Genomic DNA, 26,291 nt, shown 5'->3' with positions numbered 1-26,291 from the left:
TAAATGACCCCTCACTTGCTCTGGTGCTCTTGGGAGGTGTTGATCTTTGGAGTATTTAAATACTCCGAAATTACCATCTCTTTTAAGGGTCTGAGCAGGTGGTGGAGAGGGTTAAGGCGTACCTGTTATGCCAGTTGCTGGAAGGCTTCTGTGCTGGCTAGGGTTCGAGTCTCCTGGTGGGAAAGTGTTCTAAAGTTATATATATATATATATATATATATATATATATATATATATATATATATATATATATATATATATATATATATATATATATATGTCGTACCTAGTAGCCAGAACGCACTTTTTGGCCTACTATGCAAGGCCCAATTTGCCTAATAAGCCAAGTTTTCCTGAATTAATATATTTTCTCTAATTTTTTTCTTATCAAATGATAAAGCTACCCATTTCATTATGTATGAGGTTTTTTTTTTTTATTGGAGTTAAAATTAACGTAGATATATGACCGAACCTAACCAACCCTACCTAACCTAACCTAACCTATCTTTATAGGTTAGGTTTGGTTAGGTAGCCGAAAAAGTTAGGTTAGGTTAGGTATTCGAAAAACAATTAATTCATGAAAACTTGGCTTATTAGGCAAATCGGGCCTTGCATAGTAGGCTGAGAAGTGCGTTCTGGCTACTAGGTACGACATATATATATATATATATATATATATATATATATATATATATATATATATATATATATATATATATATATATATATATATATATATATATATATTATATATTATATGTTGTACCTAGTAGCCAGAACATCGTACTTGGCCAACTATGCAAGGCCCGATTTGCCTAATAAGTCAAGTTTTCCTGAATATATATATTTTTCCAAATTTTTTTCTTATGAAATGATTATTCTGTCCATTTCATTATGTATAAGTTAATTTGTTTAAATTTGAGTTAAAACTAACGTAGATATATAACCGAACCTAACCAACCCTACCTAACCTAACCTATCTTAACCTAACCTAAACTAACACAACTAAGTCAATAAATTATGGTCTTAATATATAATAATAATAATAATAATAATTAAAATAAACTATTTGGAAAAAAATTATTGAAAATATAGAAAATCACTCGGCCTATTAGGCAAATCAGGCCTTGCATAGTAGGCCGAGGAGTGCGTTCTGGCTTCTAGGTACGACATATATATATATGTACATATATATATATACACTTTCGGAAGGGGCTCCATTCCCTTCACTGTTGACAGGGTGCTGGGGGAACAGCTTGCTCTGTTGACTCTCGCTTGGTCCTGTAGTTAGTGGACATTTTTTGGTTGTCTTCCGGCCTCTGGTGGCAGCGGACAGCTTCTTCCCCAAAAGGGGGATCGGGGCTGGCGGGGTGGGCTTCTTCCCCTGCGTTTCGTCATGTCATCTTAGTGGGTGCGTTGGACGTAGTCGATCCGGCCCATCCTTCCAGGATTCCCGTTTGCTCTATGCAGACATGGGATTGGCGGATCTGCGATTCTTCTGGACTTGTTCAGTCTGCGCCCTGGATTCTTTGCCCTCATCGGAGAACTGTTTTCTCCTGTCCGGCTTTTGTTGGGGCCGGGTGCCTGGATAGTGGCCCTGGATCTCCAGGTCACTTCTTGGCACGTTCCTCTCCAGGTTTCCCGGACTGGCACAGTTGGTGGCGGGACTTCAGGCTTGCCGCTTTTGTTGCCTTCCCAAGTTTGTAATTGGCAGTTGGTGTATTTACGCATCTTTACCGGATCTTGGTGCCCTGTCTGAGTATGCTTGGGATTCGGTGTCTGGCCTACCTTGACGACTGGCTGGTGTGGGCTCCCAGTCGGTCCGCTTGTTTGCTTGCCAGGGGTGTGGTTCTTTCCAGATCGCCGGGTTCAGTTTCCTGGTGATCTGGAGGTCGTTCCATCTGTTTCTGTCCCGGGTTCAGACCTGGCTGGGTCTTGTTTAGGGCTCTTGGGTCACTCCTTGTCTTTCCCTGCAGGTTGCTCAGAGGTTGCTCGAGCAGTTGTGCTGGAGTCTGAACTTAGACGTGCTGGTTTGCCCGCAGGGTTGGGTTTGGCTTTGGCGTCTCTTTGGTTCCTTCAGAGACTCCCCTTCTGCCTCTCTTGCATTCGTTGGGTTCGTCCTCCGGGGATCTTGTGTTGGTGCTGCGTCACCAGCTTCCTCTTTGGGGTTTTCGGGGTTCCATGCCTTGGCACCTTCCAGAGTCTTCGCTTGTTGTGTTCATGGACGGGTCATCTCTCGGCTGGGGCTTTGTGACCATTGCTCACCAGGTCGGCCTGGGATGGTGGGATCTGACCGTCCATCGGGCTCACAACACGGTTCGGGAGTTCGTGGCTGTCTGGTTTGCGCTTCGGAGGGCTTGGGTCACTCGGTGCTCTACCATCCAGCTAAATTCGGATTGTTCTCTGGTGGTTCTTTGCTGGAACTACAGGGGTTTTCTTAGGTGTTTGACCTTTTGGGTTGGTCCCTTCAAGTGGCTCGTTTGCTGGATTCTCGGGGTTTGACTAGCAATGAAGTTTATGTCTGGGGTGTGTCCTGGATCCTGGCAGACAGCCTGGCTCAGTTCATTCCTCTGTTCGCGGATTGGCCAGTCGTCGCCGACACTTTTCGTTGACTCTGCCAGATGTATGAACTCCTGGCCATGGACATCTTTGCGTCGGCGTGGTCTAGGCGTCGCCCATTCTATGTGGTGCCCTTACCCACCTGCGAGGCGTTCACGGTGGATGCCTTTCGGCAGGACTGGTCGAGGTGGGGGTACCTGTTCCTCTTCTCCCGGTCCAGCTGTTGCTTCGGGTTCTGGCTTGGTTGGAGTCCATTCCCAAGGAGAGTAGTTCTCATGATCCCTTGGTGACCGGCCCAGCTTTATTTTCAGACGCTGCTTGATAGGTGTCCGAACCCGGGGCGTTTTCCCGTGGCTCCGCCTCTTTCGGCAGGTTGGACTGGTCCTGTACGTGACTGGTTCGGCCTTCTCCTCGGCTCTTCGCGTCTGGTATTTTGACGTGGATATCACCATCTCCGTGGTGATCAGGTGGCTTCGTTGTTGTTGTCCCACCTGCAAGCTTCGTCTCGGCAACAGTATGACGTTCCTGGTGTTTCTAGGCACCTTTTTCTTGCTCTTCGTAGGTTGTCTTCTCTTTCGCATCGGGTTGTCTTGTCCTTTCTTGGGTTTTCAGGATTACAGTTATTTGATGTTTTTTACTGTCGCCTTGTTTTGTGCGGCGCTGGTGGAGCCACACCGGCTTGCATTCGAGGTGGACATCATATCTGCCTCGTTCCGTATGCTTTCTCGTGTTTTGTTTCACCTCCGGCCTGCTCATGTGTCGCCTGAGCCGTCCTGGTCCTTGATCAAGGTGCCCTCTTTTCATCTTCTCCTCAGTTTGTGGTAGCCCCATCGGTTCAAGTTTGGTTTTCATAGGCCATATTTTGTTGGCACGGGCCTCTGCGGGTCGGGTCAGGGAGCTTCCGGCTCTTCCAGTGCAGTGGTTTCTGCTCTTTGGTTCTGGTGGTAGGTTTGTATGTTTGCAGCCTTTCTCCGTCCTTCTGGCGATGGTCGAGACAGCTACTTTCTGGAGGGGTCCTTGGGTTATTGATGCTTGACTGATTCTGCCGGAGGTGCGTTCTGTGTTGTCCGGTTGCGCCTCTTTGCTGTTACCTGTGTACCGTGTCTGGAGATGCGCTTTGGGTTGATCCGGTTCACCTCGTTCCCTGTTTCAGGGCTCGGGTCTCCCAGGTCGTCCGCAGAGTTTTTAAGTCTTCCAGCCTGCCGTCTATCCTTGCTCCCGTGCTGTTCGGATGTTTGCAGCTTTCGCTTCTGTGTTGGTGACTTCTAGAGCTCATTTCTTGTGCCAGAATTTGAGGGTCACACAGGTTCTTGGCCACCCGTTCTTTATGCGCGTGTCTGCTCCTGTGCGTTCTTGTTGCCTTGGGTCGCAGGTTGCAGGCTGTTGTCTCCGCTTTGCGTTGAGGAGTTTGTGGCGGCTGCCTCCCGGGTCAGCCCTTTCTTTTCCTTCTCTTTGGGTATGAAGCTCCAGGGAGCTGTAGGGGCTCCCCACAGAAAACCAGCATTGAATGTAATGAAACGCCATTTTCTGGGTGAGCCCTAGAGGCTCCCTGGCAACCCTCTCTCCCACCGGTCGGTGGTTTTTTTCACGTTGGTTGAAGCTTAGCTTCCGAACTGATGCTAGGCAGCCAGCGTGGTGAGGTCCGCGGCTCCCCCCTCCCCCTCTCGGGGCGGGGTGGGCTGCGCAGACGATCAGCGCGGCAATATTGTGATGTTTGCTTGTTTCCTTGGGATTGTAGGGAGTTTCTACCTTTCTGTTCAGTTTTCTGTTTTAGTTTTATACCATGTGGGTTTTGTTTTGTTATGCCTACCTTTCTGGGTGCCTAACCTCGGTCGATGGCAAATAAGGAAAACCCCAACCACAAGGGGGTTTTCCAGGGCCATTGCTCCCTGAAACCTGTCTGAAGGGGCCCCAGGTTCTGGCGCTGGTTCCTGGTAGGTCTGAACTCCTTATCTAATGTCCCGGTCTAATATAACATACATTAGCCCGATAAGCTCCAGGGAGCCTCCAGGGCTCACCCAGAAAATGGCGTTTCATTACATTCAACTCTGGTTTTCTGGGGGGAGCCCCTACGGCTCCCTGGAGTTATCCATGGCTGATATGGATACCCTAACTATTTTGCATCAGTCGATGTGGGTGGAGTTCTAGGCCTACCGGGGACCACGAGTCAGAACCTGGCCCCCCTCAGAGAGGCACGGGAAGCAATGGCCCATAGAAATGCACATGTGATTTGGAGCATTCTATATCTGCCATTGACCGGGACAGGCACCCAGAAAGTAAGCGCCACAAAACAAACCCCTATTCTGGTTAACAACAAAAATCGACAGGCGAGTGGACAGAACTCCCCCAGGAAAACGAACTAACAAGCATGACGTCACGCGAGCCGCATTTCTGCGCAGCTCCCCCCTCCCCGGGAGGGGGAAGGGAGAGCCCCAGATCCCCCGCACCGGCGATCCTCAGTTCCTTGGCTGATGGGATAATGCACGGTCGTGTGGCTCCAGCTCCAGTCTTGTCTCAGTGCTGTGACTTGTTTGCAGTGCTGCTCTTACGGTGGTCATGTGAGCTGCGAGTAGTATTCTCAGTACTCGGGCTGCATGTGCTTAGGGTCACCTTCCCTGAGTGCCCTGTAAGTACCGCCCTTGGGGCTTGGGGTTGCCTTCCACAAGTCACCTTGGGTCTACCTCTGTTGGCTTTTCACTGCTTGGCGTTTGGCCGCCCCGAGTGTTTGGGGGTTTTACTCCCTTGTTTACCTTGGGGTAAGTGGTAGTTATAGCACTGGTGGGGCGCAGGGTACTGCGTAGCTAGTTTTCACCTTTGACAGCGGCCAGCTCTGTTCCCTCTGGGTACGTTGTCCACTTGTGTGGTTTTTCTTTTATCTTTGTTTTTGCCTGGTAGGGGGGGTCTGCCTTGTGTCCCCCCCCTTATATTAGGTTCATTTGTGTGGTGGCACCCCCTGCTTCGTCCTCACGGGTGGACACGTCCCGTGGGTTCAGTTTTAGCAGTGTGCTTGGTAGTTTGGGGCGCCGGTTAGCAGTGCCCTGCCTAGGATAACCCTTAGCAGACCCAGTCTAGGGGCCCTGGGAAACCCCCTGGGGGCTCTCGGGTCCGATAGTGGAGACCCTTGCGTCCCCTCTCGCTTTGTGCGAGTTGAGGGTTGCTCTGTCCCTTTGTCTCAGGGTGACTCTCCTTGTTTTTGCCTCCGTCATGCTGCCTGTTGGGTCGGTGACACATTCGACCCTGAGTCCTGCGAGCTTGGTTGCTTGTTCGTGACTCCATTCACCCAGTCTGCTGATGAATTCCCGTGGGTGCAGGCAGCTCACACGTTGCAGGGTAGGATGTTGCAACGCGCTCAGGTTTGTCGCTTTCCCGGACGCCCCGATGCTGCCCCGCTTGTGTAGGGACCCAGACTTGGGGGTTTTGGTCGCTTCGGCCTTGGTTCTTCCACGCCCCCTTTGTTTCTCCCCCTCCTGCTTCCGGCCCCTACGCATCTGCAGGCTTCGGGGTCGGGGTGGGGGTTAGAGGTTCTAAGACTTGGGCAGTTTCGGGGGTTGCCCCGTCCGGGGTAGCTGCGGAGGCATTCGAGTCTGTTCCTCCGGTCGATGCTCCGGGGTCTGACTAGTGGGCCCCTTCTCTTCTAGCTCTCTCGGCTGCCCTGGCTTTTTCTTGTGGGACCGGGGCTTTGGAGGTCGACTCGGCCCCGGGGGCCTGGTGTAGAGGCTCCCGGGGTTAGGGAGGAGCGGCCTTGGGGACCTTGGGGTTCATTGCGCCCTGCCTGGATTTCCGTCCTTTTGAGCGGGGCTTACTGTTGCTAGGAGTGGAGTTTTCTTTCCCCCCTCTGCGTACGATTTGGGCTTGGGTTCTGCTCCTCCCCAGGTTCGGTTCCATGTCCCTGTGATTTCTTCGGTTCCGTCTTCCGGAGGTTTTCGGGTAACCACATCTCTTCGCCTGCGCTGTGGTTGGCCTTTGCGGCTTACCTCCTGCGTGTCCCGTAGTTTGCCTCCATACTGGCTCCTTCTGTTCTGGCCAGATTGGGCTCCTTGTAGCCGTTTGGGCTCCTTTGTAGCAGTTTGGGCTCCTTGTAGCCGTTTGGGCTCCTTTGTTGCCGTTTGCGCTCCTTGTCGTCATTTTGGGCTCCTTGTAGCCGTTTTGGGCTCCTTGTCGCTGTTGGGCTCCTTGTAGCCGTTTGGGCTCCTTGTAGCAGTTTGGGCTACTGTCACCAGTTGGGCTACTTCTCGCCTTGTTGGGCTCCTTGTAGCCAGATGGGCTACTTCTCGCCTTGTTGGGCTACTTTTCTTTCGCGTCCTGCGCATGTGCCGTGGGAGTTTGTTTTGGTTCCGGGGCGGTGTGCACACGTGTTCTGCATCCATTTTCTCTCGGGTGGGGGGGGGGGGGGGCGCTTCGCCTCTCGCTCTTTTCTTAATCCAATCTGTGCCCCGTTGCTTTGGGGGTGTTCTGGGGTGCCGCTGTGGGGAAGTCACGAGGTTTTTCCCTGCGTTCTAGGGTGGGGAGCCTCCTTCGCCACTCCCCTCCTCTCCAGCATGGGCGCCCTGGCCGCCTCCGGCAACTACGGACTCGAAAGCTGGCATCATGGCCCTTCAGCGCCTATGTTCTGCAGGTGAGTTGGTGCGGTCTGGCGTCTCCTTCGTCCTGACGCTGTTTTTGTTTTTAGAAGTAGGAATGGGTGTACATACGTACTTGAGAACGTGGACCATATCACCCGAGGTGCCTCCTGCAGGGCTATTAGCCCATACTGGGCAGCTCTTCTTCTCTCCACCTGATTCCTTCCTCGATTCACGGGTGTCTGCGGGTGGCCTCTTGGCCCTTCCAAGGCGGCTCCTGCCTGTACTCCTGCCCCTCTTCTATGCTTGTCTAACCTTGCTTGCGTTCGGGGCCCCGCCTCCACCTTGTTCCGCAGTGCAACGGTGGAGGTGCCTGTTCGGTGGTACGTTTTCCTGTGTCGAGGGTGTTTTGTGCTCGCCTCCTTGTGCTTGCAGGATTGGGTTCTGGCTCTTTGGTTCCGCCTCTTCCCTGTCGTTTTCCTGTCGAGCGGATTCTGTGCTTCATGGGCTCTCTCGTCTCTGCTCTTGGGGCTGTGTATGGGGTCAGCCCAAGTTGGGCTGCCTAATGTGTTCCTTCGATTGCCTGTTACACTGCACACGTTTCTTCTACCGACCCTGTGGTGCTCGGTTTCTGCCTGTGTCCCCTTGTGTGCCACTCGTGTACGATTTATCTATCTTCTCTGTCGCTTCCTCGGGGAGTGTGGTGACGTTTTGCTGCTGTTTTGGTACTGCAGCTGCATGTCGGGGTTGGTTGTGGCATTATGTTCGGCCCTTCCGTACTCCCTCTGGGGCCCCTCCTTCCTTTCCGGTCTTGCTGTGCTGGGCCTGGTTTTTCCATGTTCCTTGGATTCTCTGTCTTGTCCTCGCCTTGTTGTACTGGCTGGGGATGAGCTTGGGGTCTTCGTCTCGCCCCTCGCCTATCCTCCGATTTCATTTTAAGTTCCAGAGCCTAGTGGGCTCCCTTCCTTAGTGTTTTTCACGGCTGCCCCGGGGTTTTTCTTGACGCTGGGGCTTTGAGGGGACAGCTCGGCCTCGGGGCCTGCAGGGTGGGTTCCCGGGGCTGGGGTGTGGCTAACGTGAGGGGCCTCAGGCCCCGTTGGTCTCGCCGGGGTATTTCTACCCCTCTGGGCGGGGCTTGCGGTTTGGTGGTGTGGGGTTTTTCCGTTCCCCCTCTCCGCACGTGCTTTGTGGGCGTTGGCCCCTCCCTGGGCTCAGTTTCCTTGTCCATTGTGCCCGTTGTTTCCGTCCTGTCGGTGGGTGCTTTTCTACGGTCTTCGCCCCTTTTTTCCGGTACGGGCCTTCTCCGTCATGTCCCCCTCTTCTTGGGGTTTCTGCATGACTTTTGGTCTCGGGTGCGACGGGGTTTTTGTGCCTTCGTCCTTTGTGTTTGCTTCTTTTTGTTCTCGAAGGTTTGGGACAGTTTTGCTCCTTCCCATTGTGTGGTACGTCTGTCGTCATTCGGTTGAGCTTCCCTCCGGTCCTTTCTAGGGCTTGTGGGTCCTATTCCCGGCAGCTTCTGGGTGTTTGGCCTTCTTGTTCTTTTGTGCATATCTCTTCTCTTCGCGCTGTCTCGACGCTACTCGTTTTCCTGGGGGCGATTTTGCTCCTCTTAATGAGTCTTTTCGCTGCTGCCCTTCTGCGGGATGTTGGTGCGGGGCGGCTCCTTATGCAGGTTCCTTCCCTGTCGGCTGCACTTGTGGCGGTGGACCTGCACGCTTGTGGCATTTTGGTTTTGGTCCTGCGTTTTCTTTTCCCTCCTTGGGCTGTCATAGGATTGGCTTGCGGAGGATGTAGAGGCACTTGGGGCCATTCCTGGGTCTGGCACCTTGGTTTCTGCTGCTAGCTTTCGTTATCGAAGTTCCTTCTGTGCCGTTTTGCAGGCTGTCTCGTGCATTGTTTCATCTCCGGCCTGCTTATGCACTTCCTGTGCCGTCCTGGTCTTTGGACAGGGTGCTCTCCTGTTTTTCTTCTCCTTGGTGGTTGTGGCTCCTTGGGGTCAGGTTTGCTTTGCCTCCGCTCTCTTTTTATGTTGGCATTGGCCTCTGGGGGTCGTGTGGCAGAGCTTCATGCTCTTCTCAGGCGCAGTGGGTTTTGGCTCCTATGGTCGTGGTCATAGGTTTTTTCACCTGTATCGGTTCTCCCTCATTCTCGCGTATGATGTGCCTGCTGCTTTCCGGATGGGTCCTTGGGTTGTTGTCTCGACTTTGTGTTGAGGAGTGGTTCACCGACCGCCTCCCATGTATGTCCCCTTGTTTTCTTAGGTAGTCTTTGGTGAAGTAGCTCCGGGGGAGCCGTAGGGGCTCCCCCCAGAAAACCAGCGTTGAATGTAATGAAACGCCATTTTCTGGGTGAGTCCTGAAGGCTTCCCGGCACCCTCCCGCCCTCCGGTCGGCATTTTTTTCGTGGTTTTGATATCCAGCCTCAGAACTGGGGCGGGGATCGACGGCTCGTGGGTCTGGGGCTTCCCCTTCCCCCTCCTGGGGAGGGGGGAGCTGCGCAAACATGCGGCGCGGCTCATGTGACGTCATGCTTGTTAGTTCGTTTTCCTGGGGGAGTTCTATCCACTCGTTTGTCAATTTTCGCTGTTAACCAGAATAGGGGTTTGTTTTGTGGCGCTTACCTTTCTGGGTGCCTGTCCCGGTCGATGGCAGATACACAATGCTCCAAATCACATGTGCATTTCTATGGGCCATTGCTCCCTTGCCTCTGTGAGGGGGCCAGGTTCTGGCTCGTGGTTTCCGGTAGGCTAGAACTCCACCCACATCGACTGATGCAAAATAGTTAGGGTATCCATATCAGCCATGGATAGCTCCAGGGAGCCTCTGGGACTCACCCAGAAAATGGCATTTCATTACATTCGACACTGGTTTTTTGCTGTAATATTATTCAATAGTGTGTAGTGTGATATATTTATATAATAAAATGAGTGAATCATCGCTGTACTCAAAATTATGTTGTGCATATTGTTGATTCAATTATTATGTTCATCAAACAGTGAACAAATAATTTGTCAGTTTTTACACTATATACACAGGTTATATATAAGTATATGCATGTTTTGTTCACCATAACGAACCACATTACTTGGTATTATGAGTTAAAAAGCAACGAGGAGTGACCGCCACACACCAGCCAGCCACTCTCTGCCACTCACTCCCTTAATGCCTCACTCGCCCACATTCTCCTCCCACCATACTGTTTTTGCTTTTATTCACTATATGCAGACTTTATATATAAGTATCTACATTTGTGTTCACCATAACGAACCACTAAGTTGGTATGCTGAGCGGTAGTGGCAGTGGCAGCCAGTGGCAGTCCGCCACTGGCTGCCACTTCCTCCCTCCCTCAACTCACCTGACTCACCCACATTCTTCTCCCACAATACTGTTTTTGCTTTTATTCACTATATACAGACATTATATATAAGTATCTACATGTTTTTGTTCACCACAACTGTACAACTTAGCTGATTTAGTTAGTTCAGGCACTAAGAGATGTCGCTACACACAGTCAGCTGGTGGCTGCCTCCCTCACACATTTAGAGAGTCAGACGCACTAAAATTTCACCCCAAACAATACTGTTTGTTGTGTTATTTACCCTATATACAGATGTTATATATATGTATCTACATGTTTTGTTCACAATAACTGTTCAACTAAGCCGGTATAATGCTCGAAGAGCATAGTGGCCATCCCTACCAACATGACAAATCATGCAGATGTTGCCACCCCCCATCACCAAAATGGCTTCTCCCCACACTCCTTTTGCTGTTATTACACTGTATATACACTCTATATATAAGTATCTACATTTGTGTTCACCATAACGAACCACTAAGTTGGTATGCTGAGTGGCAGTGGCAGCCCGCCACTGGCTGCTACATTCTCCATCACCTCACCTGACTCTCCACCATTCTCCTCTTCCCATACTGTTTTTGCTTTTATATACAGACGTTGTATATAAGTATCTGCATGTTTTGTTCACCATAGCGAACAACTAAGCTGGTATAGTGAGTCCAGACTGTTAAAGGTGGTCACTCAGAGTCAGCAGACAATGCTACCTCCCTCCTCACCAAGATTACTCCTCCCACTACAGCGCTAATTATCACAACAATCCTGCTATTATCAGAATCCTGGTCATTTTTATCACAGTCAGGGGTCTTCTGTAATAATATCATCGCTAAATAATAGCATGAACATATATATTATGGCATTTTTAGGCGATGCTGTGGTCACAAGCTGAACAGCAGTGCTGTGAGCTCTTGCTGCGTGCGTCAGGCTTGGTGGCTCACTCAATACTGAGGCCCCTCACACCCGGGAATTTGGCCCAAGATTTTTTTTTTAAATGGCGTCTGTTTACAAGAGCCCTGATGAAAGTGAGGTGAACCCCCGTGTATCTGCGGGCTGTTTAAATCTTACGTAGTACTCCAATACATCACATGATGGATGCGCATTTTATAGCAAGTCACTCAACACATCATATGATGGGTTGCACAACTTAAGGGTTAATCCTAATTTTATCCGGAATACGGCCCGCCAAATAGTTTAACAACCAGGTACCCATTCACTGCTGGGTGAACAGAGGCTGCAGTTAAGGATTGGCACCTTGTCAATCCTCCCCGGCCAGGATATGAACCCAGGCCAAGGCACTGGGTGAGTGCTTTACCACTGCACCACGGGGACTGATAGGAAGATAAATAGTAAGTGCACCTTATCACAGCCATGGAGGGTTGGTGTTACCATATTGTGGCATTGGGGTTGTTGGCAAAGTGGGTTGATTGTTTTGGTTAGAGATAGGTTATTACCAAATATCTCAAATAGTGTTTTGGAGTATTTTATGAATACCTTTTGACTTTTTTGGGGCATATTTTGAGAGTTGTTGGTTGATATCTGATTTTCACCTGCTTCTCCACCTTTCTGAGGGGGCAAGATCCTGGTCCTGGCTACCAGTGGGCGAAGGTAGTCAGAGGTGCCTGGTGACGGGAAATGTTAATTCGTTGACTAGGGGAACCTTGACTGTGAAGAAGCAAAAACATTTGGAGATAATGAATGAAGCTTCATTTAGTTGATTACATTTATTTGATAATATTAAAAGTAACAAATGGAATACTGCAAATAATTTAATTCCAATTAATTAGAAATGTAAAATAAATTCAAATAATTTCAAATAATTTCAAATAGTAAAAAAAAAATTAAACATAAAATTAATTGCTTGAATTTTACATTTTTCCAGCCTCCTCTCTTCAGTCAGTATCCAGCTCCAAGAGATTATATTCCTATAAAACCTATTCGTTCTATGCACAAGAAACAGAATGAAGTTTGGAGATTTCTTACCGACACTCGCCATGGTCTTCATGACATAGGTTGGCTCAATCATTGTCGTAAGGCTGTCCGTGCTGTACTCTCCTCTGGAGAGCATATCAAGGTAAGTCCTGCACAATTTAATGAAGAATAATGAGGTTGTCACTCTTTCTGAACTGCTCGGGTCCAAACTCAGTCAAAGAACCTGATTTGTCATGATATCTAGGTTACCTTCGCTTCCACTACACATAAGGGGCATAACTGGCCGACCCCTCACAGTGTTCAAGAGAGAACTGGATAAGCACCTCCAAAGGATACCTGATCAACCAGGCTGTGACTCGTACGTCAGGCTGCGAGCAGCCGCGTCCAACAGCCTGGTTGATCAGTCCGGCAACCAGGAGGCCTGGTCGACGACCGGGCCGCGGGGACGCTAAGCCCTGGAAGCACCTCAAGGTAACCTCAAGGTAAGGTACCCCTCACATCCACATAATGTACATTTCAAATACAAAAATACATGATTTTGCTACCCAAGTTCACTAAATACTTTTAACTAAAGACATGATAATAGTGTATAGAAGAGAGAAATAATGTCACATGCAGTACATAATAAGTGCACTCATCAAGGGTTCAGATATTCCTGGATATAAGGTTAGGCGAGTATGATGGTAATTTAGGGAGAAAGTGGAAACTGATGCTTGAAGCCAAGATGTTGAGGGTCCAGAGTTACATGGTGGAGGAACACTTCAGTTAGCTTTTAAAAAGTTTCATGGTGATTTAAGCGTCTCCTACCATATCTCTTTAATTTGTGAAATGTTGTTTGTGTAAACTGCAAAAAAATCATCATAATCGGAGAGGTGAGGTCTCTTCTTGTATCCATGAACTTTAAAATTGCTTGTTAGTTTAGTTCATTTATAATGCACCCCATACCTTCCTGTTGGCAGCAGTGGAGAGGGTTACAGAGGGTTACACATAATAGGCTGAGGGACTGAACCCCACAATTCATTTAGTTAAACAAGTTGAGCAAGCTTCAGAGCCGTCTTACCACATGGGCTCGATGCACACTTGCCCGCAGCCCCATGAGTATAGGACATGTTCATTATGGAAGCAGAATGTTTAAATATTTGGGTCTTGTTGCAAGCACACTTATATAATATAACCCTTCATCCTGGTATGGGACTAAATACTGAATATTTAAGATATATATTTCCAGGTTATCTATCTATCTTGAGGTTATCTTGAGATGATTTCGGGGCTTAGCGTTCCCGAGGCCCGGTCCTCGACCAGGCCTCCTTTTTGTTACACCCCCCCAGGAAGCAGCCCGTAGCAGCTGTCTAACTCCCAGGTACCTATATACTGCTAGGTAACAGGGGCATCAGGGTGAAAGAAACATTTTGCCCATTTGTCTTCGCCTCCACCGGAGATCGAACCTGGAACCTCAGCACTACAAATCCGAAGCGCTGTCCACACAGCTGTCAGGTGCCTGCATGAATAACCCTTTCAGCAGAAATGAAATGTAATGTTCTCAGTGGAGCACAGAAGAGGAAGAGAGCTGCAGAGGAGAAAATTGGAAACTTCCAAAATTAACATCGTGGCTAAACACAGGTGCAACGACAGCCACTCAAACCATGCTGAAATACACCCCTGCAATCTCAGCCACTAGTAGTGTTCCTTTAGATATAGCATCCACTTATACATCCATTCCTGCTACCAATCATCTAGTTTCAGCAGACATAGCGTCATTGCCTGTTGCAGCTGCTGATGACATTTTACGAGGGAAAATACCCCAATCTGTAACAGTAAGGAGTTTGCAATCCAAGAGACAGATCCAGGGTTATAGAACATTAATGATACTAACATAATAAATTTTTGGATTCGTAGTGGGCCCTCATCACGTCAGAATCACGATGGCAACCTTTCAGACTCACGCTGCAGTGTGTATAAAACAGCTGGAGTAGAGAATATGAAGGCACGGTATTTGTCAAACAATGTGTTCAAACGTGAACTGTAGAATGGCAAGTATGTAAAAAGTGAATGGCTGTATTTACCATCCTAAGGTCGTATGTTCTCTCTTTGTATGTCGCCTGTTGTCCAAGAAAGCATCTCCCTTTGCTACATTGGGGTTCAATGACTGGAAGCACAGCAGTATTATTGTAAAACATGAAAATGGAGAACATCAAAAGTATATGACAGCATATTTGATCAGGCATAAAGAAACTGGAAGTGTAGATTCTTTATTACTTGAGCAACATCACTCAGAGCAGGAATACTGTATTGGCAAAAGTGTTGACACGTATGGTTTCTGTAATTTGCTTTCTTGCCTCTAGAGGTTTGCCATTTCATGGAGAAAATCAGATTATTGGGTCAGCAAAAAATGGCAACTATTTAGGTATACTAAAGCTGCTGAGTGAATTTGACCCCTTTCTGGGAAGAGGGAAGGGAAATATCAAGGGAAAGCACCAAGACATTATGACTATATAGTACTGTATTTGGAAGGGGTCAGGAAAGAAATATTACTGGTTTATTTTTATCCTATCTTTCTGGGGGGAGCCCCGTCGGCTCCCCGGCTTTACCAGGCTGATATGCTAATGTCAGATTTTGGCATCAGTCATGTGTATGGAGTTCTAGGGCCTACCGGGGACCACGGCCAGAACCTGGCCCCCTCAGAGAGGCAAGGGGAGCAATGGTCTATAGAAACCTCCTTGTGGTTGGAAGTATTCTGTGTCTGCCATCGACTGGGTCAAGCATCCAGAAAGCTAAGCATTCCAAAACAAACCCCTATTCTGGTGAAAATTGCTACCTAAAGCCGAACTAAAGGATAGAACTCCTCAACAGAAAACAAGCAAACTAGTATGACGTCATATGTCACCGCGCTGCTGTCTGCGCAGCTCCCCCCTCCCCGGTAGGGGAAAGGGGGAGCCCCAGACCTCCCACGCTGGCTATCCACCCATCAGTTCTTCGGCTGATGCTATAGGCACCGGTTATGTGCTCCGGCTCCAGTGGTTGTTTCAGCACTGTACCTAGAGTGTGGTGTCTGTTTTCTAGGTGGTGCGTGAGCCGGGAGTGATTCTCCAGTACTCGGGCTGCATGCGCCTAGGGTTCCCTTCCCTAGGTGCCCTGTAAGTACTGCCCTTGGGGCTTGGGGCCACCTTCCACAAGTTCCTTGGGTTCTGCCCCTGCTAGGCCGTTTACTGCTTGGTTTTTGGCCGCTCTTTGTGTGCTCGGGTGTTCTGTCTTCCTTGTTCGCCTTAGAGTAAGGGGCACTTTTTGCACTGGTGGGGCGCAGGGTACTGTGCAGCTTGTCTTTACCAATCATGGCGGCCGGCTCTGTTCTGCTTGGGTACGCTATCCTCTTGCGGGGTTTTCTTTTTCTTTTTGTTTATCAACCTGGTGAGGGTCTGCCTTCGTTCTTGCCCCTTGTGTCCCTTGTGTTCTGAGTATTTTCTGGTGGTACCCCCTGCTAGGTCCCCGTGAGTGTACATGTCCCGGGGGTTCAGCTCTTAGAAAGTTGTTTGGTAGCTTTGGGTGCCGGTTAGCAGTACCCTGCCTGGGATTACCTGAGCACGAGTCCTCTTATAGTAAACGCTCGGGACCCTGGGAAACCCCTGGGGGCGCGCAGGTCCGATGGATGTGACCCCAGAATCCCCCCTCGCTTCCAACGAGTTTGAGGGTTGCTCTCACCCTTTGTCTCTGGGTAACTCTCTGTTTTGCCTCCGTCTGCTGCCTGTGGGGTTCGTGACACCTTCGACCCGGAGTCCTGCAAGTTTGGTTGCTTGTTGTGGCTCGGTTTCCCAGTTGTGCTGACTAAGCGGGTGCGGACAGCAGGGGCGTTGCACTTGAGCCTTGGTGGTGGTAACGTTCTTGTGGTTTACTCCCCAGGAGCCCCGGGGCTGCCCCATTTTGGTTCGTTTTGGGGCTTGGGGGTGTTGGTTGCTTCGGTTCCATCCACGCCCCCTTGTCTTTCCCCTGGATCACCCTTCCTGCCTGCATCCGGTTCCTTACCGTCTGTAGGTTCGGGGCGGGGTTTTTGGTGGTGTTGAGACTCGGGCAGTCTCGGGGAATTCCCCTTCCGGGGTAGTGACGGGGGCATTTGAGCCTGTTCCTCCAGCTGTGTTGTATGAGTCTGCCAGTGGGCTCCCTTCCTTAGTGTTTTCACGGCTGCCCCGGTTTTCTGGTACGGCCGGGGCTTTGGGGGAACGGCTCGGCCCCGGGGCCTGTCGTGTAGGTTCCCGGGGCTGGGGAGGGGCTGACTTGGGGGGGCCTTGGCCCCGTTAGACCCCGTGGGGGGTTTTATCCCCCTCTAGGCGGGGCTTGTGGTTACGCGGAGTGGGGTCTTTCCTCCCCACTCGCCGTACGTGCTGTTGGACGTCGGCCCCTCCCCGGGCTCGGTTCCTTGGCCTTTGAGTCGGTTGGTTTCGTCCTGTGGGTGGATGTTTCCTCCCACCCCTTTTTGGGACGGTGTTTTGGTCATGTTTCCCCGTTCAATGGGGTTCTGCGTGACTTCTGATCTTGGGTGCGCCTGCGCCTTCGGGACTAGTGTTGGCTTCTGTGTTCTCGAGGGTACGGGAAGGTTTTTCGCTACTTCCCGCATTATTGGAATGTCTGTCGGCTCCTCGTACTTGTCGCCCTGTTGGGCTACTTGTCGCCCTGTTGGGCTACTTGTCGCCCTGTTGGGCTACTTGTCGCCCTGTTGGGCTACTTGTCGCCCTGTTGGGCTACTTGTCGCCCTGTTGGGCTACTTGTCGCCCTGTTGGGCTGCTTGTCGCCCTGTTGGGCTGCTTGTCGCCCTGTTGGGCTGCTTGTCGCCCTGTTGGGCTGCTTGTCGCCCTGTTGGGCTGCTTGTCGCCCTGTTGGGCTACTTGTCGCCCTGTTGGGCTGCTTGTCGCCCTGTTGGGCTGCTTGTCGCCCTGTTGGGCTGCCTGTCGCCCTGTTGGGCTGCCTGTCGCCCGGTAGGGCTGCTTGTCGCCCGGTTGGGCTACTTGTCGCCCGGTTGGGTTCCTTTTTGGGCTCTTTGCTTCTTTGGCCGGTTTTATTGTTCCTGCTTCCTCTTTTGGCTACTTTTCTCGTGCAGTAGTCCTGGCTGGCGCCTTCCCGCAGGGAGGGTGTGCGGTTCGGCCAGCGTGTTATGCGCATGTGCCATGGAGTTTGTTTTGGTCTGGGCGGTGTTTCAGTGCTGGTGTTTTGCGCCCTTTTTTGCTACAGTGCTTCGCCTCTCGTTCTTCTCCCTGGCTGCGGTATGTGCCCCTTCGCGCCGGGGGTGTCCTGGTTCCCAGTTGTGGGGAGGACACCGCGGTTTTCCCTGTGTCATGGGTGTGGACCGCCTCCTTCGCCTCTCCCTGCTCTCCTGCAGGTCCGGCAGGGTCCGGCTCTGGCGTCTTCACCTGGCGGTGCTCCCAAGTTCTTCTGGGCACGGTTGAGTCGTGTCAAGTTCGTGCCACCATTCGCCAGGTGAGTTTCTGCGGTCTGGCGTCTTTTGGCCGGACGCTGGATGCGGCGGTGTTTATATACCTGTCTTTATTTCGGTATATTTTTGTACGACTGAGACCGTTCGCACACCAGTGACTGTCCCTTTATCACCCCTTCCTGTCCCCCTCATGTGCATGTCCAACCCATGCTGGAGTCATTCAGGGGACCCTCCTTTTTTAATGTTGTGAGGTGTGGGGGTTGTGGGGTTGGTTCTGTACTCACCTGGTAAGGCTCCTGGCTGTGCTTGCAGGGTTGAGCTCTGGCTCTTGGGTCCCGCCTATCTGGTAGAATTTGCGGGATAGTACCAGTGGAGTGCAGTGGTGCTATAGGCACAATTGGGGAACACTGTATAACCATCAGAGGTCTGCGGTTGTTACACGACCTACTTGCGAGCATAAGCCTTATTGCTGGTACGTCCGTGGACTTCCAGGGCACACTAGCCTGTTTTCGAATAGATGTTCCGGCCCATCCTGGTTGTGGGGGGTATGTGGGCCTGCGGGCCGCTCCAAGCAGCTGCCTGGTGGGCCACCCTCTGGCCGGCCGGTCTAGCCTGGCCTCGGGGTGTAAATGAGCTCCCAGTACCCCATCCAACAGGTATCGAGTGGGGTTTCTCCGCCATTGGTCGCCTGGTGTGCAGGTTTCTGGGCCTGCTGGGTTTTGTCGTGTCTCCGTTGGCCCTGTCTGGGGTCTGCCTGCTCCGTTCTCTGCCTTTGCAGAAGGGAGTTGCTGGTTACATGTTGCATGTTGTGGTGGTGCCTGTTGCTGCTACTGCATGTGTGCATTGGTACGTGTTTCGCGGTGGCGTGTCCTTGTTCCTGTGTCCGGTTGTGGTGTGGCACTTTGCTGTTTTGTGCCTGGGGTTTGCGTATGGGGGTTTGCTTGTTGTTTTTCGTGGTCTTCGGGTATCTGTTTTGGCTCTCTCATGTGCGTTGGGGTTTTGTCCCTGCCTGATTGTCCACCCCTGGTTGTTTTCCTGGGGTTTTTGTGCTTCTGCTCTTTCTTCCTGCCTCCTCTGCAGCAGGGGTGTTCTGCGTGTGTTCCTGGGCTTCTTGGGCATTTTTCAGCCTGTGTCCTGTGGTGTGCTTCTTTGTCTCGGTCTATTGCAGTTGTTCGTACCCCTTGTTTCGGGTACTGTTCTGACGGCAACCCTTCTGCCTTCTTTGGTTTCCTGGCTTGCCCTGCCGGTTGGTTTTTTGGAGTCATGTCTCGCGTCGGGCCCGTCATTTCTGAACTCCTGCTTGCTTGCTTGCTTTGGGGAGTTTTTCTGTTTGGCAGACGTTCCATCTCCTTGTGCCGCCTGGGTTTCGGTGGTCGCGCCTGAGATCTTCCCGCGGCTCCGCCTTTTCCTGGGCTCGGAGGGGCCTTGTCGGGGCTGCTTATGTTCTGCCTCGCGGTCTCGCCTCCGGTTGGTGGTCGGGTGGCTTCGTGGTAGGTGTCCCACCTGCGTGCTTCTCTTGGCGGCAGTATGGGATATTTTGGCGGTCCTTTCTTTTCCTGTCCCTTCTTAGGTGGTTACTCTTGTTAGCTTGGTTTACTCTCAGCTTGGTTTTCTGGTGGGGGTTGGGGCCGTCGTCTTGCCACATACTGTCTCCTCTTTTCGTGCGGCGCTGGCGGAGCCGCTTCGGCTTGCTTTGGGTCTTGGTGTTGCTTCTGCACCGTTAGTAAGCTGTCTCGTGCGTCGTTTCACCTCCGGCCTGTTCGTGCGCCGTTTGCACCGTCCTGGTCTCTGGTCAGCGTGCTCTGTCTTCTCCTCGGTTGGTATTGCCCTTTCGGTTTCGGTATGGTTTTTGTCGGCTCTTTTTTTTCTTTTTGGCATTTGCCTCTGGGGGTCGGGTCGCTGAGTTTTCTTGCTCCTTCGTTTTTAGCGTTTTGGTTGTCGGTGGCAGCAGTCTCCATCTTTTCTGGCGCGGGGTGGGGCTGCTGCGTTCTGGAGGGTTCCAGGGTTTGTTGGTGCTTTGTTGGTCGGGCCGGGGGTGTGTCCTGTTTTGTGTTCAGTGGCGGCCCTCCCCTGTTGTTTGCATGCCACGGCGTCTGGGTCCGGAGCGTGTTTTGCATTGCTCCGGTTCTGTTCTTCCCGGTTCACGGGTGATGGTGTCCCGGGTTGTCAGCTGTGTTCTTGCGGCTAAGCTGCCTGTGTTCTTCCCTCGTGCCGTGGCGTTCGTGGCTTCGTTGCTCTCGCTGCCGTCTGGGCGACGTGTCCTTGCGGTCTTTCGGGCATGGTTTTTGCTGCTCGTTGTTCTCGTGTTGTTCCTGGGACTTTTCGGGGCTGTGGCGCCTTGGGTTGGCGTTTGCTGCCGGTTGTCTCGCTTCCGTGGGGGGTGCATGGTGTCCGCCTCCCGGTTCCGTCCCTTTGACCTTCCTCTGTGGGTAGTTAGCTCCGGGGAGCCGACGGGGCTCCCTCCAGAAAACCAGCGTTGAATGTAATGAAACGCCATTTTCTGGGTGAGACCCGGAGGCTCCCCGGCAACCCTCCCTCCCTCCGGTCGGCGGTTTTTCGCGTGTTTTGACATCCAGCCTCAGAATTGATGGGTGGATAGCCGGCGTGGGAGGTCTGGGGCTCCCCCTTCCCCCTCCCGGGGAGGGGGGAGCTGCGCAGACAGCGGCGCGGTGACGTATGACGTCATACTAGTTGCTTGTTTTCTGTTGAGGAGTTCTATCCTCTAGTTCGGCTTTAGGTAGCAATTTTCACCAGAATAGGGGTTTGTTTTTGAATGCTTACCTTTCTGGATGCTTGACCCGGTCGATGGTAGACATAGAATGCTTCCAACCACAGGGGAGTTTTTATAGGCCATTTGTCCCCTTGCCTCTCTGAGGAGGCCAGGTTCTGGCCGTGGTCCACGGTAGGCCCTAGAACTCCATACACATGACTGATGCCAAATTCTGACATTAGCATATCAGCCTGGTAAAGCTCCGAGGAGCTTCCGGGGTGTTTAATTATGCTTACCCATTGTTTCTATGGAGAAATGGTTGAAGGATGATAAAATGGTGTCTGGGGTCATCGGTGAGAGTTGTCAGGGGGCAAGTGGTGTCAGTAGTTAGGGTTTATTGTTAGGGGGGCATGTGGTGTAAGTTATTCTCATGGGAGGCAGGTTGTCAGTGGTGGAAGTTGTCAGGGAAGACTGAGTAATAGTGGTGTCAGGGAAGGCAGGTTTTGTCAATGGTGGAAGGTATTTTCAGGGGTGGCAGGTTGTGTCAATGAAGAGCTCTGGCCTAAGTTATCATCTAATTGGCAATGTGTTACTGGTGCTTCGATGCTACACTCACTGTCTCCCTTTCACCAAATTAGCTGAGAAAATGTTACCATTTCAGTTGTTTGTAACGAACAGCTCTATCATTTTCCATAGTCAAAATGAAGAATTCATAATGAATGGTGGTGTCAGTGGTGAGGGGATGTATTATGGAGGTGGAAAGGCATCAGAGGAGGGTGAGTGGAGACGCATCCACCATGTCTGGCCGCAACTGACTGCTGTACCACTTGCTTACCTCGATACTAAACTCACTTGCTGCTTTTGACAAATTTAGGAGAGAAAATTTTACCATTTCAGTGGCTTGTAACACACCACTCTTCTATATTCCGTAGTCAAAATGAAGAATTTGTGATAAATGGTGGTGTCAGTGGTAAGGGGATGTATTGGGTGGGGGGGGGGGTAAGGAGGCAGCTAGCCTCTACGCAGTCAACATTGTCTGAGTCTGGTCAAGGTCTGAGTCCAAGGCCTGTTCTGAGGTCTGGCTTGAGGCTTGGTCTGGTCTGGCTTGAGGCCTGGTCCGAGGTCTGGTCTGAGGTCTGGGTCTGGCCTGAGGCCTGGTCTGAGATCTGGCCCGAGGCCTGGTCTGAGCTCTGGTCTGAGGTCTGACCTGAAACCTTGTCTGGCCTGAGGCCTGGCCCGAGGCCTGGTCTGAGGTCTGGCCTGAGTCCTGGTCTGGCCCGAGGCCTGGTCTGGTCTTGCCCGAGGCCTGGTCTGGTCTTGCCCGAGACCTGGCCTGAGGTCTGGTCTGAGGTCGGGTCTGAGGCCTGGTCTGAGGCCTGGTCTGAGGTCTTGCCCAAGGTCTGGCCTGAGGGCCTGGTCTGAGGTCTGGTCTGAGGTGTGGCCTGAGGCCTGGTCTGAGGTCTGACCCGAGGCCTGGTATGGCCCTGAAGCCTGCCAGTCTGGCCGTCACTCCCCCCTCCCCCTTTGCTGCCGACATACTAAAAGTCTCCCCCCCGTCCTTTCCCGTACCTGACTACCAGCGGCCAGCCCCTCCACCCTTTCCCCTATCACCAGTGGCCCACCAACCGCCCTCCTCCTCCTCCTCTCGTCAGTTTGTTGAAAAAATTATGTGATTTTGCTTGATTGGATTCAATAATGCTCATAAATGTAGCATTTCTAGGGGAAGTCCCTACAGCTCCCCGGAGCTAATATGATTATCCCTCACTTTGGCACCAGTTGAATTGGGTGGAGTTCTAGGCCTACTGGGGACCACGAGTCAGTACCTGGCCCCCTCAGAGAGGCACGAGGAGCAATGGCTTATAGAATTGCATATGTGATTTTGGAGCATTCTATATCTGCCATCGACTGGGACAGGCACCCAGAAGGGTAGGCGCCTTAAAACAAACTCCTATTCTGGTTAAAAACGACGAAAATAGAGAAACGAGTGGACAGAACTCCCCAAAGGAAAATGAGCAAACAAGCATGACGCCACACGAGCTGTGCCGCATGTCTGCACAGCTACCCCCATCCCCGGGAGGGGGAAAGGGGAGCCCCAGATCCCTGCACCAGCAATCCACACCCCAGTACATCGGCTGGTATGAGGTGCAGCGGTCAAGTGGCTCCAGCTCCAGATTCTTTTTGTGCTGTGCTTTGGTTCAGTACTGCTTTTATGGTGGAGTGCGAGCCGGGAGTAATATACTCAGGTACTCGGGCTGTATTCCCTTAGGGTTCCCTTCCCTACTTCCCTAAGTGCCCTGTAAGTACTGCCCTAGGGGCTTGGGGGTTCTCTGCCACAAGTCACCTTGGGTCTAGCTCTGTTGGTCTTTTGCTGTTGGCCATTGACCACCCCAAGTGTTTTTTTTTTTTTGGGGGGGGGGGCTTTTGCCCTTGTTTACCTTGGGGTAAGTGGTAGTCTCTGTGGGGAGCCCCTATGGCTCCCTGGAGCTTATTGGGCTAATGTATGTTATATTAGATCGGGACATTAGCTAAGGAGTTCAGACCTACCAGGGACCAGCGCCTGAACCTGGCCCCTTCAGAGAGGTTTCAGGGAGCAATGGCCCTGGAAATCCCCCTTGTGGTTGGGGTTTTCCTTATCTGACATCAACCGGGGTTTGCACTAAGAAAGGTAGGCATAACAAAACAAACCCCACATGGTAAAAACTAAAACAAAAAAACGAACAAGAGAGGTAGAAACTCCCTACAACCCCATGAAACAAGCAAACAAGCAAATATCACACTTTACTGCCGCGCCGATCGTCCGCCCAGCCCTCCCCGCCCCGAGAGGGGGAGGGGAAGCCCTGGACCTACCGCGCCGGCTGCCTAGCATCAGTTCGTAAGCTAATGTCAACCGGGATAGACGCTTCTCTGGCCTCAGTTTCCTAGGCGGTGTTTGCCTTGTGTGGCATTCACTGCCGTGTGTTGTGTTGTGCGGTGGCCAGGAGTACCTCATCAGTGCCGGGGCTGCATGCGCTTAGGGGCTTACTTCCCTAAGCGACCTGTGAGTGTTGCCCCTGCGTAACAGGGTTATCTTTCCTGGGGTATTCGGGAACCATTCCCATAGATGTTCTTGCTGCTCGGCATTTGCCTCGCCCTTGGGGTCAGCTGGGGCTTGGGGCCCTTGTTTGGCTCTGGGTAGGGACTGGTATTGTGGTTAGGGCATCAGGGTGTTGCGCGGCCTGCCACCTAAGCGGCGACCGGTTCCTGTTGCATCTGGAGACGGTGCACTTTTGCGGGGTTTTTCTTTTGTTTTTCTTTTCTTTTGCCTGGTGGGGATCTGCCTAGTGTGGCTATAGTTTCACTGGTAGTGTTTGGTGGCCCTCTGCTAGGCCCTCGTAATTGTACACGTCGCAGGGGTTTTCAGTGTTATACTCTACCCCTTGTTAATTTTGGGTGTTTAACCAGTTAGCAACACTTTGCCCAGGCTTCCCGTAGTTGTTACCCCTACGGGCCCTAGAAACCCCTGTCGGGGCTCGGTGGGCCATTGAATGTGTCTTCCGGGTCCCAACCCGTCTTGTACAGGATCGTTGGTTGCTGTGCCCTTGTCTCCGGGTGACAGTCGCCACTTTTACCTCCATCATGCTGCCTGTTGGGTCACTGACAACTTGACCCGGAGTCTTGCGAGAGAGATTCTCTGCTTGTTCTCCAGTACTCTCCTGATGTTATTACTGTTCAGAGTACAGGCGGCATCCATGTTGCAAGCTAGGTTAGGTTGCTGCAACACGCTAGGTTGGTTTCCCACTCGGATGCCCTGGGGCCGCCCCGTTTTGGTTAGGTGTTGTTTGCCCCTTTCCCTCCCTGTTCCCGGCTCCGGAACGTCTGCGGGTTTCGGGGTTGGGGCAGGGTTTAGTTGGGGCCGAGACTCTGACGGTTTTCGGGGGCTGCCCCGTTCGGGTTGGGGACGGAGGTTTTCGAGCCTGTTCCTCCTGCCAAGGCTTCTGGGTCTTACCAGCCGCCCTTTCTTGCTACCTTTCCCATGGACTCTTCCTTTTGTTTAAGTGCGGAGGGCTTGGAGGACGGCTCTGCCCCGGGGCCTCTGTTGTGGATTCCCGGGGCTGTGGGAAATGCCTGGTAGCAGTTCTGGGGCAGTTTGCCCCTGCCTGGGTTTTCTGCTTCTGGGCTGAGTTTTTTGCCCATCCAGTCTGCTTGCTTCCCACTTTCGCTGACGTGTTTTCGTATGTTTTGCGTCAGTCACAGACCTCTGTTCTGGTGGCCATTTTCTTCAGCCGGTTTCCCGGCGTGGTCACCAGGGCGGTGTTGCGGTTTGTTTACATGCGCCTGGGTGTGCAAGCGAGCGTCTTGGGTGAGTTTTAAACCGTTTTCAGGGGTTTTATTCTCCTGTTGTCGTTTCTTTGCTTTTCTGGTATTTTCTGCCCATTTCCTGTTCCTCTGGGAACGTTTGAGTACAGTGGTACCTCGGAATGCGAGTGTCCCTGTATGCGAGTTTTTCGGAAGACGAGCAGGATTTCCTCGGAAAATATGTCTCGGAAGGCGAGGGTTACCTCGGAACGCGAGTTTGTTGATACGTGTACAGGCCGACTGGCGCGTGGTGGCATGGCGATCGCGCCTCAGTTTACCAGTGTCTCGTGTCCAGTGACTATCCCACCTGAATTCTTCACAAGGATTTACAGTTTTTTATCGTTTTTTTGGCCATTTGAGCATAAAAGTTGTCATTATATATCTTGCCATGGATCTCAAGAAAGCCATTGGTAAGGTTCAACCTAAGAAAATAGCTGTGAGTAGAGGCAGTAGAGGATGTCCCTTCTTGATTAAGAAAATGTGTGAAGTATGGGAAGAACTGCAAAGTTTTGTTGAAAAAACTCACCCAGATAAAGCTGTAGCAGGCCGTTGCATTGACCTTTTAAATGATAATGTGATGTCTTACTACAGACAAGTGTTAAAATGTAGAAAAACAAGTGTCTTAGACAAATTCTTAGTAAAACAAGCAAGTCCTAGTGGTATGCAGGCAAAATGTGGCAGAGTGTGCATACCAGTGAAGTCCTCACTGCCTGATGTGATAATGGAAGGGGACTCCCCTTCCAAACAGTAACACCTCTCTTCCTCCCACCTCCTCACCATCTTCCATACGCCTACAGCATTCAACAGCAAGGTATGTAATAACTTGAACATAGTTTTGTAGGTTTATTTAGATGAATTAGGTATAAAAATTTAGTTTGATGTGGGGTTTTTGGGGTAGTCAGGAACGGATTAATTCATTTCCCTTTATTTCTTATGGGGAAATTAGCTTCGGAATGCGAGTTTTCGGAATACGAGGCGTCTCCAGGAACCAATTAAACTCTTAAACTGAGGTATGCCTGTATTGATTTTACACGGGGTTTTCCGTTTTGTCTGTTTTGTATCTGGGCCCTTGGGTTTGGGCTCAGTGTCCCTGTCTGTTATGCTTGCTCCCACACCTTGTCCCTCGGTTTTTTGGTCTGTTTTGACCGTTTCCCGGGGGTTCTGTCTGGGGCTGTGCTTTGCCTTTCTGTGGTGTATTTCTGCCGGCAAATGTGGTGGTTTGGGCTCCCCCAGGTTCGATTCCAGGTTCCTTTGGGTTCTTTGGTTTCGTTCTGGAGGTTTCTTCCTCTTGGGCCCCCCTCTGTGGGTTCAGGGGGCTTTGTTTTTTTCGTGTGAGACCCGGTTCTGCCTTCTGGGGTTCCGGGGTCTTCCTGGCTTGCAGACTGATCTTTTTGGGTCTTGGCACGTGTTGTGGCCGTGCTGAGAC

At 51.4% G+C, this 26,291-nt stretch overlaps 1 protein-coding gene across 1 annotated transcript in view; it reads left to right on the top strand.

Annotated features, from left to right (window-relative positions):
- LOC138350209 (protein broad-minded-like) overlaps positions 1-14,360 on the top strand; it is a 148,778-nt gene extending 134,418 nt beyond the window's left edge. Inside the window, exons 6-7 of the mRNA XM_069300557.1 lie at positions 12,352-12,543; positions 14,298-14,360. Of these exons, the coding sequence (XP_069156658.1) occupies positions 12,352-12,543; positions 14,298-14,360 (255 nt within the window). The remainder of the gene's footprint in view (positions 1-12,351; positions 12,544-14,297) is intronic.
- Positions 14,361-26,291: the final 11,931 nt, after the last annotated feature.

The sequence above is a fragment of the Procambarus clarkii genome, chromosome 44 (genome assembly GCF_040958095.1).
Source record: "Procambarus clarkii isolate CNS0578487 chromosome 44, FALCON_Pclarkii_2.0, whole genome shotgun sequence".
Taxonomy (NCBI): domain Eukaryota; kingdom Metazoa; phylum Arthropoda; class Malacostraca; order Decapoda; family Cambaridae; genus Procambarus; species Procambarus clarkii.
The sequence above is the reverse complement of the archived record's forward strand: the minus strand, read 5'-3'. Positions and strand labels throughout refer to the sequence as shown.